Source organism: Amia ocellicauda, chromosome 15 (genome assembly GCF_036373705.1).
Source record: "Amia ocellicauda isolate fAmiCal2 chromosome 15, fAmiCal2.hap1, whole genome shotgun sequence".
NCBI lineage: Eukaryota > Metazoa > Chordata > Actinopteri > Amiiformes > Amiidae > Amia > Amia ocellicauda.
In genome coordinates, this window is record NC_089864.1 from 30217686 (window position 1) to 30233881 (window position 16196).

Below are 16196 nucleotides of genomic sequence, written 5' to 3' on the forward strand. Positions count from 1 at the left end.
GTTGAGACATTCAGATGGTAGAGTCAGAATTTGGCATAAACAGAATGAGAACATGGATCCATCATGCCTTGTTACCACTGTGCAGGCTGGTGGTGGTGGTGTAATGGTGTGGGGGATGTTTTCTTGGCACACTTTAGGCCCCTTAGTGCCAATTGGGCATCGTTTAAATGCCACGGCCTACCTGAGCATTGTTTCTGACCATGTCCATCCCTTTATGACCACCATGTACCCATCCTCTGATGGCTACTTCCAGCAGGATAATGCACCATGTCACAAAGGTCGAATCATTTCCAATTGGTTTCTTGAACATGACAATGAGTTCACTGTACTAAACTGGCCCCCACAGTCACCAGATCTCAACCCAATAGAGCGTCTTTGGGATGTGGTGGAACAGGAGCTTCGTGCCCTGGATGTGCATCCCACAAATCTCTATCAACTGCAAGATGCTATCCTATCAATATGGGCCAACATTTCTAAAGAATGCTTTCAGCACCTTGTTGAATCAATGCCACGTAGAATTAAGGCAGTTCTGAAGGCAAAAGGGGGTCAAACACAGTATTAGTATGGTGTTCCTAATAATCCTTTAGGTGAGTGTATAAAGGCTAATACAAAAACCTCCAATTTATTTGATATAATTAATTTCCCATAGAAGTATTAGATATAAAACAAGGTCAACTCATTATATTACACTTTGGTCACCTGCAGTTTCTACACAAATAGGTAAATTAGAGAGGAATACACTCACCTAAAGGATTATTAGGAACACCATACTAATACTGTGTTTGACCCCCTTTCGCCTTCAGAACTGCCTTAATTCTACGTGGCATTGATTCAACAAGGTGCTGAAAGCATTCTTTAGAAATGTTGGCCCATATTGATAGGATAGCATCTTGCAGTTGATGGAGATTTGTGGGATGCACATCCAGGGCACGAAGCTCCCGTTCCACCACATCCCAAAGATGCTCTATTGGGTTGAGATCTGGTGACTGTGGGGGCCAGTTTAGTACAGTGAACTCATTGTCATGTTCAAGAAACCAATTTGAAATGATTCGACCTTTGTGACATGGTGCATTATCCTGCTGGAAGTAGCCATCAGAGGATGGGTACATGGTGGTCATAAAGGGATGGACATGGTCAGAAACAATGCTCAGGTAGGCCGTGGCATTTAAACGATGCCCAATTGGCACTAAGGGGCCTAAAGTGTGCCAAGAAAACATCCCCCACACCATTACACCACCACCACCAGCCTGCACAGTGGTAACAAGGCATGATGGATCCATGTTCTCATTCTGTTTATGCCAAATTCTGACTCTACCATCTGAATGTCTCAACAGAAATCGAGACTCATCAGACCAGGCAACATTTTTCCAGTCTTCAACTGTCCAATTTTGGTGAGCTTGTGCAAATTGTAGCCTCTTTTTCCTATTTGTAGTGGAGATGAGTGGTACCCAGTGGGGTCTTCTGCTGTTGTAGCCCATCCGCCTCAAGGTTGTACATGTTGTGGCTTCACAAATGCTTTGCTGCATACCTCGGTTGTAACGAGTGGTTATTTCAGTCAAAGTTGCTCTTCTATCAGCTTGAATCAGTCGGCCCATTCTCCTCTGACCTCTAGCATCAACAAGGCATTTTCGCCCACAGGACTGCCGCATACTGGATGTTTTTCCCTTTTCACACCATTCTTTGTAAACCCTAGAAATGGTTGTGCGTGAAAATCCCAGTAACTGAGCAGATTGTGAAATACTCAGACCGGCCCGTCTGGCACCAACAACCATGCCACGATCAAAATTGCTTAAATCACCTTTCTTTCCCATTCAGACATTCAGTTTGGAGTTCAGGAGATTGTCTTGACCAGGACCACACCCCTAAATGCATTGAAGCAACTGCCATGTGATTGGTTGGTTAGATAATTGCATTAATGAGAAATTGAACAGGTGTTCCTAATAATCCTTTAGGTGAGTGTATATGGAACAGATTGCAAGGATCCCTGATATTGGATGCTTTGGTTTCTATGGGGTGATTCTTTGTTGTTAAATGTGAATGTTTTTTTTTTTGTAATGTGTATGTATTCTATGTCTGTATATTTGTATATATATATATATATATATATATATATATATATAGTATGGTGTTTTTTTTATTGAACACAGGGCTCAACTGTAAATGAGACTTTGGTCTCAGTTTTGATCCCCTGTATAAATAAATAATAAAAAAATAATAACAGGCAATTTGATGAACACTGTCAGATAAGTAATCCATAAGGCTAGCAATAGGATTCATCTCCTTCACAGCTTAGACAAGCGGTGCACTTCCAATTACTTAAATCTTTCTTTTTTTTACTTTTCTTCTTCTTTTACTCATCTTCACCCAGACATGCTCATGGCACCATTAGCTGCTCTTCCCACCCTCAAACTTGTTATTCCTTGGGGGAGTTGGGATTTACCCCTTAGAATGTTTGTAATCTGCATCCACCTAACCTCCTCCAAAGCTGAAGTGAGGGCATTGTGAATAGTTTACAGTATCATTTGTGAGCAAAACATCCGTTAGCTGTATTAGCTGATTATAATTTAGTTTGCTGATTTTAATTATTTATTTTTTAAATATACAGTACTGTGCAAATGTTTTAGGCAGGTGTGGAAAAATGCTGTAAAGTAAGAATGCTTTCAAAAATAGACATATTAATAGATTATATTTATCAATTAACTAAATGCAAAGTGAGTGAACAGAAGACAAATCTACATAAAATCCATATTTGGTGTGACCACCCTTTCTTTGCCTTCAAAACAGCATCAATTCTTCTAGGTACACTTGCACAAAGTCAGGGATTTTGTAGGCATATAGTCAGGTGTATGATTAAACAATTATACCAGACAGGTGCTAATGATCATCAATTCAGTATGTAGGTTGAAACACAATAATTAACTGAAACAGAAACGGCTGTGTATGAGGAATATGATGAGGAACAGCCAAACTCAGCTAGCAAGTCTGAATGTGTGATTATTGTAATCTCACACTGAAATTGAGGCCCTGTTAATAATAATAATAATAATAATAATAATAATAATAATAATAATAATAATAATAATAATGAATTACACCATCTGGAATTATATGATTTTGACTTCAAATCAAAATATTACAAATGGCTTGTGCTTCTAGCAAATTTAACAACTAATGCGGGAATAAGCTTTATTTATTTGTTACTTTAAGCTTCATTCATTCCAGTTAGTGCAAGGATTAGAAGCAGGAAAGTTATCATGTACAGAATGGTACCTTCGAGAAAAGTAGTCCCCCATGATTCACTTGCATAGATCATCCTTGTGTAAATTGTCCCACTTGACTAACTTGCATTGAAATTAAGCATACAGGTTTCTGTATTTATTTGGATGTTTGTTAATATATATGTATGTACGTATGTATGTATGTATGTCTTTATTAAAAGTTGAATTTCTTAAAAGTACTTCTCTATATTAGAACAAATTACAGGATAGCATTTTGATAGTTTAGCAGATATTGGTATATGAATGGGATCTTAAAGTAACTTCATATGTTTTATTAGTTTATTCAACAGTCAAAGCCTGTTGAAACAAACAATATTGTAATGACTAATAAACTGCAATGACAAAAAGGTTTGCAGAATTTTAATTTTTTTTCGCCTTGGCTTTGAATGAAAATTAGGCCTAGTACAATTGAAACATATTTTATAGGTTACCCAGTTTTATTTAATATGCATTTTTAATAGGAATATCTTATCATAATTTGAGTTTGCAAAATGAAAATGGTACAAAAAAAAAAGGTGAAACTGTCACTGATCATATGCCAGGTAAGATTATCTTTGTTAAATAAGGACATTGAACAATGAGTCATTGAAACGTGGACTATTGAGTTAAATTTCATTTAGATACACTGTATCTTTTCTTAATTGGATGTATTTGGTGTTTGAATTATATTTGTCATAAATGTTAGGGATGCACCAATACATTGGTTATCAGATAAGCACTGGTATAAGGGTAAATTTATCACCTATCTTCTTTTTTGATTGTTATTCTTACCGAAACTGAAGCCAGCTATATATAATGTTGTGACATATCATCTTTGACATGAAAATCTGTGTTCTGTATTTCTTTTTTACAATGTTTGAAAAGAATATCACAGAACAGCTGATAGCAAGCTATGTGCCTCAAAACTTTTCCTGGGATGCAACAGAAGTAAAGACAAAAATTACTAACATTAAATCACCTCAAGATGCACCATGCTGCTGAATGCAAAGGCTAAGGAGAAATAGTTCAGTTGAACCAACTGTCACTTTACAAAACTCTTAAATGATTACAGAAAGTCAGAAACAGGGTTAAAGAAAGCTCTGGATGACCAGAACTTTCATTGTAGTAGATACAGGATTCTGCCGTCCTATTTAGCCTTGAGCTTCATTCTAACCAGTAGAAATGTTATATCTGTGCTGTCAGACCTGTATAGTGTTGTATTAAAACAAAAAAACATAATTTTACATATTTGTTTGTCAAATGTGCATTTCCCATTCAATTTGTATGCAAAACTTTTAAGATTTATTTCTGCATTTGTGGAACTGAATTTTGTTTAGGAAATTGAACATTGACTTTTGACTAAAAATGCCTAGCATTATTATTAAACATTGGTATCAGGTATCAGTACTTACCAATTAGTGGTATCAACACAGATTTATTTTTATTTTTATAGAACTGTATTATTTTACATTTTACAAATTGATATTCAATAATCTTTAATAACTTTGTATTATGCAATACTTTATGCTAATGTATGTTTTCTGGTTGTAAGAAATTATAGAATATACTGCAGTTTATTTCCACTCAACTTTGCATCTGTTTCATGTTTGAGGATGGTTTTGGTGGCTATTCTTTCATTAAAACTGATTAAGATGTGATTGTTTCCTGATGTGTATGATTCCTGTTTTTGCCATACTAAAATTGTTCATTAATATTTTTAATTGATTGTGATGTATAACGGATGTAGGGCTATATACTAAACTGTGATATTTTGCCTTATATTACATTATTGCTAGGTTGTTAGTGGGTTATTGTATATCTAAATCAGATTAATTTAGCTTGCAAGCCTGTCTTAAAGTAAGTGTATAGGGAATCCAGCTATTGAATTTGTAATTATTGAAATCCTATTATTAGTGTACATTGATCTTAGTTTCAAGGTATTAATGTAGAATGACTTCTTTCAGACCATCGCATTGGTATGGAATTTGATTCAGACTAGTTAATGATAGGGTTTTAGCTTCAGATTTTGATGTTAGTCAGGTTTGTGTTTCTGACCATTATTATGGCCATAGGATTATTAGGTAGGCGTCTTTTTCATGCAAATTGTAATGCACAGATAGTTTTCTCACAAGCCAACAGGTTTAAAAACAAGACAGCAGCAAGTAGTAGGTTATCTTAGGGCACACTGCACAACCTGTTCAAACCAGAATGGTATATTGGGCTTTTCCCCATTGGATTATACAAGTGGATGGTGTTTCTATGGTGATCCAGGATTGTGCCAAGTATATTCCCGATCAACTGTTAAGAGAGTGCAGTGCACAAATCTGAGCAGATGGATTTCAAGTATTGTGGGAGTGAAAGCTTCTGTTGACAGTTATGTGTATTGTTCTGCTGCTTCTGTAAGCAGACTTCAAATTGTAGTTGCCACAGAAGGTCATGTTTTTTTTCTTTTGAAAGTAAACATGCTGGAGCCCTTAAGTATTCATAAAATACCCGTAAGTACATGTTAAAAAATACTAAAGACATTGTGTTTTGTTTGCCCTATTTATCTAAATGTGCTTTAAATACTTTTCTTTCTGATGTATGTGAAATAACAGCAAACTTTTTTTCTTCTCTTCATTAAATTACAATTGGCTGGGGTGAAAAAAGATATCACAAATTGTAATCTTTCAAATGACTTTTTTTTTGCAGCAATGGCATAAATCCTTTCAGGAATCGATCAACCAGAGAAAAATATGTTGTGCTGTAGCTATTTGAGTGCATATTTGTTGTATTTTTTAAAGTATAAATACAAAAGTAAACACTTTCTTAATTTTCTTTTTTTTAGGTTGTCAACAACTTTCTTGAAGAACAGAAACCTGACACAAAAACTGGCTTGTACTTTAGTGACGGAAAGAGAAAAGTGGACTATGTCTTAGCCTATCACTACAGAAAGCATTCATCTCCACATGGTTCCCCAGGTTCACACAGGCTTGCTGTGATCTCAAATGGCAGTCAAATGGTGAACCCTCAAGATAAAAAAGACATACAGATGGTACAGAGCTCTTCCGAAGGGGTAGTGGTGGATTTAAGTCCACAGGATGCTGCTGAAGAAGTAAGGAAGAGTAGGAGGGAAGAGTTTGAGAAGAATCTTGTGGAAGCTGGACTGGAAATTGAAAGGGATAAGGAGGTAAGTACAAATCCTAGTTTACTTTCCAGTAAGCAGTTCTAGCAGTCATGGATGTGTTTCCCTAGAACAATTTAAATTCTACAGTAATGATAACCAGAATACATATTATCTCGGAGATAGTTAGGGCCACAAGGAAGGAATTGCATTTATGGACATAGTATGGGACTGAACAACATAAACATTTTACATTCATATCAGCAATGTAGCAAGAACCACAGAAAAAAACAATCAACATTTAATTAAATAACTTGAAAGTGTCCCTATATGGTGTGTATCTGTCTCTCTATCTTTCTACAGTGACCTCCATTTTTATTCATACCCTTGATGAATTGTAGCAAGATTATTAACAGAATAAATGTGTGATTTTTTTTACTCAAATAAATTAAAATATTGAAAATGTTAATTCTAAAAACACTGCACAGAGCAATATCATAAGCTTTACAAATAGTCATGTTTTAAAAAAACAAGATCTGCAAGACAATACAAATATTATGAATACTACTACAACTACTACTACACCTACTACTACTACTAATAATAATAATAATAATTATTATTATTATTATTATTATTATTATTATTATTATTAAGTCAAGCTGTATGTATAAAAACTAAAACTTATCCTAAATCTTATTACAATATTGTAACACTTTGCATTTTCTGTCCTGTTATTCTTAATCTGAAAGATTGTTTCCTTTTCAATCCAACCTTACATGCCTCTGTCCTTAAGTAACTTGGTCCTAGAGCTAGCAGAACCTTTAATCCATGCTTTTGTCATCTTAAAACAGAATTACTGTAATGCTGTGTTGGCACGACTTGTAGAAAGCACTGTAGCTAACATTCACAGGTTCACAAATCCAAGTCAGGCATTAAAATTGGAAAACTTTTATAATTACCTATTTTAATCACCATATCTTAATAAATAGAAAATAAACTCATTTTGCTAAAATGTAAAGATCAGCTACAATGGGTAATTCAGATTAAATAAAAACATACCAGCCTGATTAGTTATATTATTATTGTTTACGAACATAAGAAGTGGCGTTGTGCAAAGCAGTTCAGGCACAGACACAAGTGATCTAATTTGTGTATCCGATTATTAAGCATCACACATGATAACTAAGGGAGTAAAGGTCAGAATGTAGATAATATGTTGAAAAGGAAGAGCTATACATGTTTACGTGTTATGTATTCAGAATAGGAAGGGTGCAACAAAAAGAATGGAAAGAAATGATGAGAGCTGTCAATAATACTTTTTCTTAAATACTGATACAGATTTATTATTTAACCGAATAATACAAAGACCTGCGAAGAGTGAGTAATTTACATTTTACAAACATATACTGTCCTTTATTACTTATAAGTTGGATCTTTGCAACACGTGTTTGGTAAGCTTAGAATGTACATTTTTATTTTATATAGTTACAATGAACCTGGTACAGTAGGCCAGATATGGTTACCTAGTATATATCCATCCATACAAGATGTTACAGGGTCCTGATAATGTCTTAGTTTTTTTCTTCATATATATGCAATTTCTCGTACCACCATTTTTTTTGTAGAAAATATTATTTTATGTGGTTGAAGTCTGACGGCAGAAAACAGATAAAATGATTATTTAAAGAAACAAATAGGCCTACCTTTGACACTATAGAAATTACATGACTAATGTGAATCTATCACTGTCAATAATGTCACCCATAACTTGCTGAAAAATGACGCTTAACAAAAAGACATTTAAGAAATCTCAGTGAGTGTCACGGCTACCATCTAGCACTTCCACTTTCCCCCACTAGATGTCACCATCACCCTTCCTTATCAGTCACTTCTCCCAGCTCCCTTCAATCATTCAATTAATGTTCCTGGAACCCTTGTGCACTTCTGACAAAGTTTTGTCAGTTTTACCACTACATCTCTGAGTGTTACTCCCTGTGCCTTGTTATTGCCTTGTTCACTGGATTCCTTGCCTGACCTACCGACTACGACTTTGGATTTTCCTCATTGCTCTGTTTGCCTGATCGCCCAACTCTTGCCTGTGACCATGACCACGTCTTCGCCTTTGCCTGCCGTATCTAACCCATGCATGTCTGACCACCTCTACCACGCACCGCAACTGGGTCCCCCTGTTCCCGTGCCCCACGGTACATTACAGTGAGACATATTAAGACTGTCAAATGACAACTTTTGCAATTAATCAAAATTAATTAAAATTTTTCACTAATTAGGCTAAGTGCAATAGATTGCATATTTAATTGCATGTTAACACTAGAACCGCTGAGAACTGCCGCACCCTTTATAAAACTGTGACAAAAATGAAGAAAAATGAGTTGGATTAAACTTAATATTTTTACATCATCAAACATAAAATTTTCATGGTAAAAACACAAGTGTTTTTCTTAATTTTTCAAAATGAGTGCATATACATAGACATGAATAAACAAATAATACAATTAACTTTACACAATGAACTGGTGTAGATACGGTATCTTAACAGACTTCTGTTATCTTAATACAACTATAAAACATAAATAACCAGTAATAGAAATAGCATATAACATCTTATGCAACCTGAAAGCACTATGAAATGGCTCCGTCTGTCTATTACAGCTGCGTATACAAGCAAATTCGTGAAGCATTCCATATTTTTATTGATACTAAAATAGGTGACTGATACTAAAATAGGTGGCTCAGCAGATACAATCTCGGCAGCACAGGCTATTCAAAGGGAATTAGATAATATTCCGTTTTGGGCCGACACCTGGCAGATGAAATTCAATGTGGACAAGTGCAAGGTATTACATGCAGGTAACAAAAATGTCCACTATAATTACACTATGGGAGGAATAGAGCTAGATGAAGTAATGCATGAGAGAGACCTAGGAGTCTATGTGGATAAAAAAGGAAATCAGGATGTTAGGGTATATTGTCAAAAGTGTAGAATTAAGAACAAGGGAAGTAATGTTAAGACTTTACAATGCACTAGTTAGAGGTCATCTGGATACTGTGGACAGTTCTGGGCTCCACACTTCAAGAAGGATAGCGCTGCTCTAGAGGCAGTTCAGAGGAGAGCAACCAGACTTATTCCAGGTCTGAAGGGAATGTCCTACTCAGAGAGACTGAGGGAACTGAACCTTTTCATCCTGGAACAGAGGAGACTACATGGGGACTTGCTCCAAGTCTTCAAAATCATGAAAGGCATCGACCACATCAAACCAGAGGAGCTTTTCCAGATCAGCAGGGATACACGCACCCAGGGACACAAATGGAAATTGGGCTTCAAGGCATTCAAAACAGAAAACAGGAGACACTTCTTCACATAGAGAGTAGTCACAATCTGGAACAAACTCCAAGCGATGTGGTAGAAGCTGAAAATTTGGGAACATTTAAAGTCAGACTGGATAGGATCCTTGGATAACTCAGTTGTTAATGGACGCCAAACGAGCGTGTTGGTGTCGAATGGGCTCCTCTCGCATTATTTGCATTACTAACCTGGCAGTGCCTTTATTCCATGTGTCAGTGGGTAGCGCTGGCTGAAGGGTGAGGGGCATCTTCAGTCCTGTATAGGTGCTGCATTGTAGTGCCGTCTGATAAACACTAACACCAGCCAGCCTGTTGCCAGTCCTACACCTAATACAAAACAATTTGCATATACAATCAAACTGGTAACTGATCAAGACATTGATACAAAGACCAGAGTTTGCAATGTGATCAAGACTTGCTGAGCCAATCAGAGGAGAGGCAGACGAGAGCTAGGCCTATAGCAGGTGTGATTCTTGAATTGTGTATATCTTGTGACATCTGCTAATAATATAAATAATGATAATAACATATGAATATATTGTGTTTCAGCACAATATTAGATTTGATTACAAAGCCCAGATTCTTGGCTATATTATATTCAATATAGCCTACTTAATAAACTGTGGGTCTGGCGGTTGAAGAAGAAAGTATTTATAATATATTAATTTTGATGAGTTTACAGCTGAAATGCCGTATAGGAATTTAATTCAAATATTTAGTATAAGAATGGAAATACAGGAGAAATTCACATATGCAGAGATATTTACTTTTGAATTGCAAAAGCCTCTAAAAAAACAGTGATGGTGGTACTAGTGTTACCAGTTTTTAAATGTATAAATATAAATTGCAGTTTTAAATAAAATAAAAACATAAATAAGGACAGTGATGCTACATGTGTGTATGTATGTGTACGAACAGCTGTTCTCCATCATGAATGTGAACAAATAAAAACTACATTTGCAACTTACTGACGCACATCTGAACTTGTACAGTCACTTGTTGCAAACTTCGATGTAGTGGTCAAAAACAAAGGTGGAGGTGTCAGGCATCAGGAAGCAAGCAGCCACAGCATTAAAATGTTTTGACATTACATGTGTTGTTGATGTAAATGTAACCAGTTTTTATACAGTTGATGTTTGTATATTTAATACTGTATTATTAAGCTTTTAATAGGCAAGTGTGGGCCAATGGAAAGTGCATTTGTATCCAAACCGACTCACTGTCCGATTGAGTTTGACACCCCTAGTTTAGTACAACCAGTCCCTTGCACATCAGGAAAGATAGCAACTTTATTTTAGCCAAGAAGTAAAATAAAATAAAAATGTGCTTGTATACTAGTATATATAACAATTACGATGCAATTCACATTGTACTATGATTCACTTGTATTCTGTGGACCAGTAAGATTTTATTTTGGTTTGTAAAAATTTTTGTTGCTAGGGGATAAATGTCTACTAGGGGTTTATCATAATTACTGTGTACTCAAAACCGAGTGTGGTTGCCACAGATACCACATTACTCCCCCTTTCACCAAACCAAATTAATGTTTTTAATGACCATTAAACATGAACAACACATATCCCTCTTAAAACCCATGATATAAAATGGCCTGTTATAAATAGGGTAAGCAATAGTAATGATCATTTTGAAATTTACATTATTATCAGGGGTCTCCAATTGTTTCCAGGTTTTTAACTGCTTTTGATCGCAAACCTAAAAATTAATTACCATGATTTTCTCTGGAAAACCTGGTTCTGTCACTTTGTATTTTATATTATATATAATATACATATAAATACACTGTTTTTGTATCTGGTCTACAATGTGAACAATCACTTTTTTCAGTAGGGACATTATAACTTGGGGAACACAGGATTTTGAAAGTCATTTGACATCTCAACTGGTGGTTCAGAGTACTACATTAATAACATAAATATGACTATGTTGTAGAGGATTTTACATAATCAAAAGGCACAGTTTTATCTTAACAGTTTAAAGATCATAATAATGTGAAGCATTTTTATATCCCCTATCCTTTTTGTCTTTGTATCTCTGCAATTCTGTTCCTCAAAAATGTAAAAATGTAGTCATTCTGCTTTAAAAATGTAGGGGATGTAAAGACAGCCATTTAAATAACTGAAACACTATTATTCATATAGTAATGTTCTAATTCCTGACAAATGTTTATTTTATAAATCCACAAGGGTGTGTCCTGTGACACTGGGGTTCTGATTATAAACAATCACATTTAAAATGTGAAACTGACATTTTCACTTTAAGATTATTATTTTTTTAAATTTTTTTATTATTATTATTATTTTTATTTCTTGGGAGACACCCTTATCCAGGGCAACTTACAACATAAGTGCAATACAAAGTGCAAGAATACAGTAAAGTACAAGTATCAAACATTACAAATTCAGATTTAAATTATACAAAGCAATTCAAAGTATAATACATTTTACAACTTCCAATTTACACAGGTAAGTACCGTAAGTGAGGTCATAAATCCTGGAAAGTAAAAGCTAAGTCCTGTCAAGATGTTAGTTCACAGTCAAGGGCTATGGGAAAGGGAGCAAGGGGGAAGTCAATAAATAATAAAAGTATTAGTAACGCAAGAAGCATGGTAAAGTGCTATCTTATGGGCATTAAAAGGTCTAATATTACAAGTACTGTCTGAAAAGAAGTGTCTTGAGTAAGTGCCGGAAGGAGGTCAAGGACTCTGCTGTTTTGACTTCAGTGGGAAGGTTGTTCCACCATTTAGGGGCCAGGGATGAGAAGGAGCGGGGTCTGGAGGAAGGAGAGTGGAGAGGAGGCAGAGTTAGTCTTCTGGCACCAGAAGACCGCAGTGGTCTGGAGGGGATGTATGGAGAGACAAGGGACTGAAGGTAACTTGGTGCAGTGTGGTCGAGACAGCGGTAGCTGAGGGTCAATGTCTTGAACTGAATGCGTGCCAGTATCGGGAGCCAGTGGAGGGAGCAGAGCAGTGGAGTAGCGTGTGTGAATCGGGGCAGAGAGAATACCAGACAAGCCGCAGAGTTCTGGATGAGCTGGAACGGGCGGGTAGTAGTTGCAGTAGTCCAGGCGGTAGAGGACCAGTGACTGGACGAGCAGCTCAGTCGAGTAGTCGGTGAGGAAGGGACGGATTCAGCGTATGTTGCTCAGGAAGGGTCAGAAGAGGGAAAAGACAGGAAGATCTGGGCATCATCTGCGTAGAAGTGGTAGGAGAAACCATGGGATGTGATGAGGGGGCGCAGGGAGCGAGTGTAGAGAGAGAACAGGAGGGGGTCCAGGACAGAGCCTTGGGGTACACCTGTGAGGAGAGGTTGGGGGGTGGATGAGGAACCTCGCCATGTCACTTGGTAGGTCCAGTCACTGAGGTAGGAGGAGAACCAGGTGAGAGCAGTCCCAGAGATTCCAAGGTGAGCGAGGCAGGAGAGGAGGATGGAGTGATCGGTGTCAAATGCTGTGGAAAGGTCAAGGAGGATGAGGACTGAGGAGAGGGCGGCTGCCCGAGCACAGCTGAGGGAGTCAGTGACTGCCAGGAGAGCAGTCTCAGTGGAGTGAGCTGTGCGGAAGCCGGATTGCAGAGGATCAAGGAGTGAGTGTTGGGACAGATGGGCAGAGAGCTGACGGTGGACCGCCTGCTCGAGAGTCTTTGAGAGGAAGGGGAGTAAGGAGACAGGGCGGTAGTTCTGAGGAGAGATGGTGTCAAGAGTTGGTTTCTTGAGGAGTGGGATGACAGCAGCTTGTTTAAATGCAGAGGGGAAACAGCCAGAGAGGAGTGAGGAGTTGAGGAGGAAAGGGGAGAAGATCAGGAGTGGTCGTTTGGAGGAGACGAGTGGGCAGAGGGTCCAGGGCGCACTTTGTAGGTTTGTAATGCAGGAGGAGAGAGGAAACTTCAGAGTCCGAGAGACGTGAGAATGAAGAAAAGGAAGCTTGGTCGGTGGGAGGTTTGGGTGTGATGGGAGAGGACAGGGGACTGTTGAAGAGCTTGCAGATGTCTGCAATCTTGAAGGAGAAGAAGGAGGCAAAATCATTAGCAGTAACAGATGAGGGAGAAGGAGGAGGGGGAGGTGGGGCAAAGAGGGAAGAGAAGGTGGAGTAGAGTTTGCGGGTGGTAGAGTAGAGTTTACACTGAACAATAACTCACAGCAATGCTAAATAAATGCAAAATAATAACAGCCTACAATGTAACCGCTTCTGATTTAGAGAATGTGTGTGTCGAGTATGCTACGTAAGTTGCTAATTAACTAACAAACAGTTGTTGACCTTACTACAATACAGGTGCAAGATATGTAATTCTTAGCTAAACAAGTAACCATGTAAACAATCAATGTATCGCTTAACTAAACTAGCAAACACGAGAGAAAAAAGCGATACTTGGGTATCCTGGGCCTTCTTGGATGTCCTGGGCTTTCTGTAAAATTTTAAGTGCTTTAAAAAACCAAAGGTCTTCACCATAGTATTTACTTCTTTTTTATTTTTATTATTTTATAATTATTATTAATATGATAAACAAAAATAAGATGCATAGCCTCATTTCAAGACCTCACTTATTTCTCACATGCAATTGGATTGAACTGAATAGTGCAGATGCATGACTTAACTGGCCTTTATATAAAATCTGAATTTGTAAATGGTTTTCTATTTGAGCTTCTTGTCAACATTCAATGGAATGAAAACAGATTTATGGTCTATCTTTTCTTTTCTCCCTGCAATAACTTACAAGGTATTGCATCATTTCCTCAACGTGTGACATCACAGAAATGGTTTCAGCCTAAAACAAATTCTGTGGGTCAGTGGATGAATAGTCAAATATATCAAACATCACAATGATTCTGTACATAATCCTGCATATGAAAATAACCCTATATTCAGTGTACTGTTGTATTGTTTGATTTAAAACAGACAAAAACACTGTTGTCCACCTTCGTTATAGACAAACAATAATATGTAGTTGTGCACCCATATTGTGAGTGCAATATTGGAAGATCTATCATATTACAGGAGTGTAAACACATTTTAACTGAACTTTAGTGGTGTAATGCCCCACAGCTGAAGTTTCATATTGTCAATGAAATGGCAAAGGCTTGGGCTCCATTTCACTAACCAGTTTTGCTTTCTTCATCCTCCTCTTACAGTTACACAAAAGATCTAACCTTTGCAGGTGAACACCTCCTTCCTTAATCAGCCTGTAATGTATATTGGTGACCAAGTCATATGTTTGCATTAACATTGACTGCGCTTGCTCAAGTATTTAAAATAGCTTCAATACTTCAGCCTTTTGTAACACTAACAAAATGCAGTGGGGTAAGGTTACTGTGTCAGTAAAAGTGCTTTTTAAATTATTAATTCACTTGTGAAGTTTGAATGCAGAGATAGTTCACCTTAGGTAGCAACAAATGCCTTGCTTGCGTCCTTTTCACCTGTCTCAAGAGATTTTATGGTGTCAATGCATACTGTTGATCTTTCCGTTGGTAATCCTGAAGGAGAAAAATAAATACATTAACAAAATGGGGGGGGGGGGGGGGTTCTTAGCATTACATTTTGAAAGTTTGAAAAATTATACATATTTTTTAGTTGATAAATAGTGTGCATATATATATATACACACTATATTTTAATAGTTAATTAATTTATAATACTTAGCAATGACAAATGAAGCATTCATACCTTACTATATTCTAAAAAGTCTAATAAAAAGTATTTAATAATAATAATTAATGGATCTTATATAGGCCTAGCACTTTTGAAGGACTCAAAGTTGCTCTTAAATAAGTTAGGAGAAATACCAGTGGGACTGGAGTCTCAGACAGCCAAAGTTTGTAAGACTGATTTTAGGGAGATTACCTGGAGATTTCAGGGAGAGCCAATAATAATAACATTATCTAAATTGAAATTGTTCTTTTTACCACTGTTATGTGTGTGTGTGTGTGTGTGTGTGTGTGTGTGTGTGTGTGTTAAATAAATACACAAATACATACATGGACAGAATAGATATATGTAGGTATGTGTATATAAGAACATAAGAAAGTTTAAAAACGAGAGGTTACAAATTACTTGCAATTTAAACCATATTGCTCATTTGTAAAAAATAAGTCTGTAATATAATATATTTTCAACTTTCTATAGAACATGAGAACATAAGAAAGTTTACAAACGAGAGGAGGCCATTCGACCCATTGTGCTCATTTGATCCAAGGATCCTATCCAGTCTATTTTTTAATGTTTAATGTTTTTTAATATTTTTCCCTAATTGTCGGCTTCAACCACATCGCTGGAGAGTTTGTTCCAGATTGTAACAACTCTCTGTGTGAAGACGTGTCTCCTGTTTTCTGTCTTGAATGTCTTAAGCCCAATTTCCATTTCTGTCCTCGGGTCTGTGTGTCCCTGCAGATCTGGAAAAGCTCCTCTGGTTTGATGTGGTCAATGCCTTTCATGATTTTGAAGACTTGAATCAAGTCCCC

The 16196-nt window shown here is 36.8% G+C and overlaps 1 protein-coding gene across 1 annotated transcript in view; it reads left to right on the forward strand.

Moving 5' to 3' along the window:
- The window catches only part of LOC136772014 (anoctamin-2-like), a 203339-nt gene that overhangs the window by 22079 nt on the left and 165064 nt on the right, over window positions 1-16196 (forward strand). The window contains exon 3 of the mRNA XM_066724657.1: window positions 6085-6426. Coding sequence (XP_066580754.1) covers window positions 6085-6426 — 342 coding nt within the window. The remainder of the gene's footprint in view (window positions 1-6084; window positions 6427-16196) is intronic.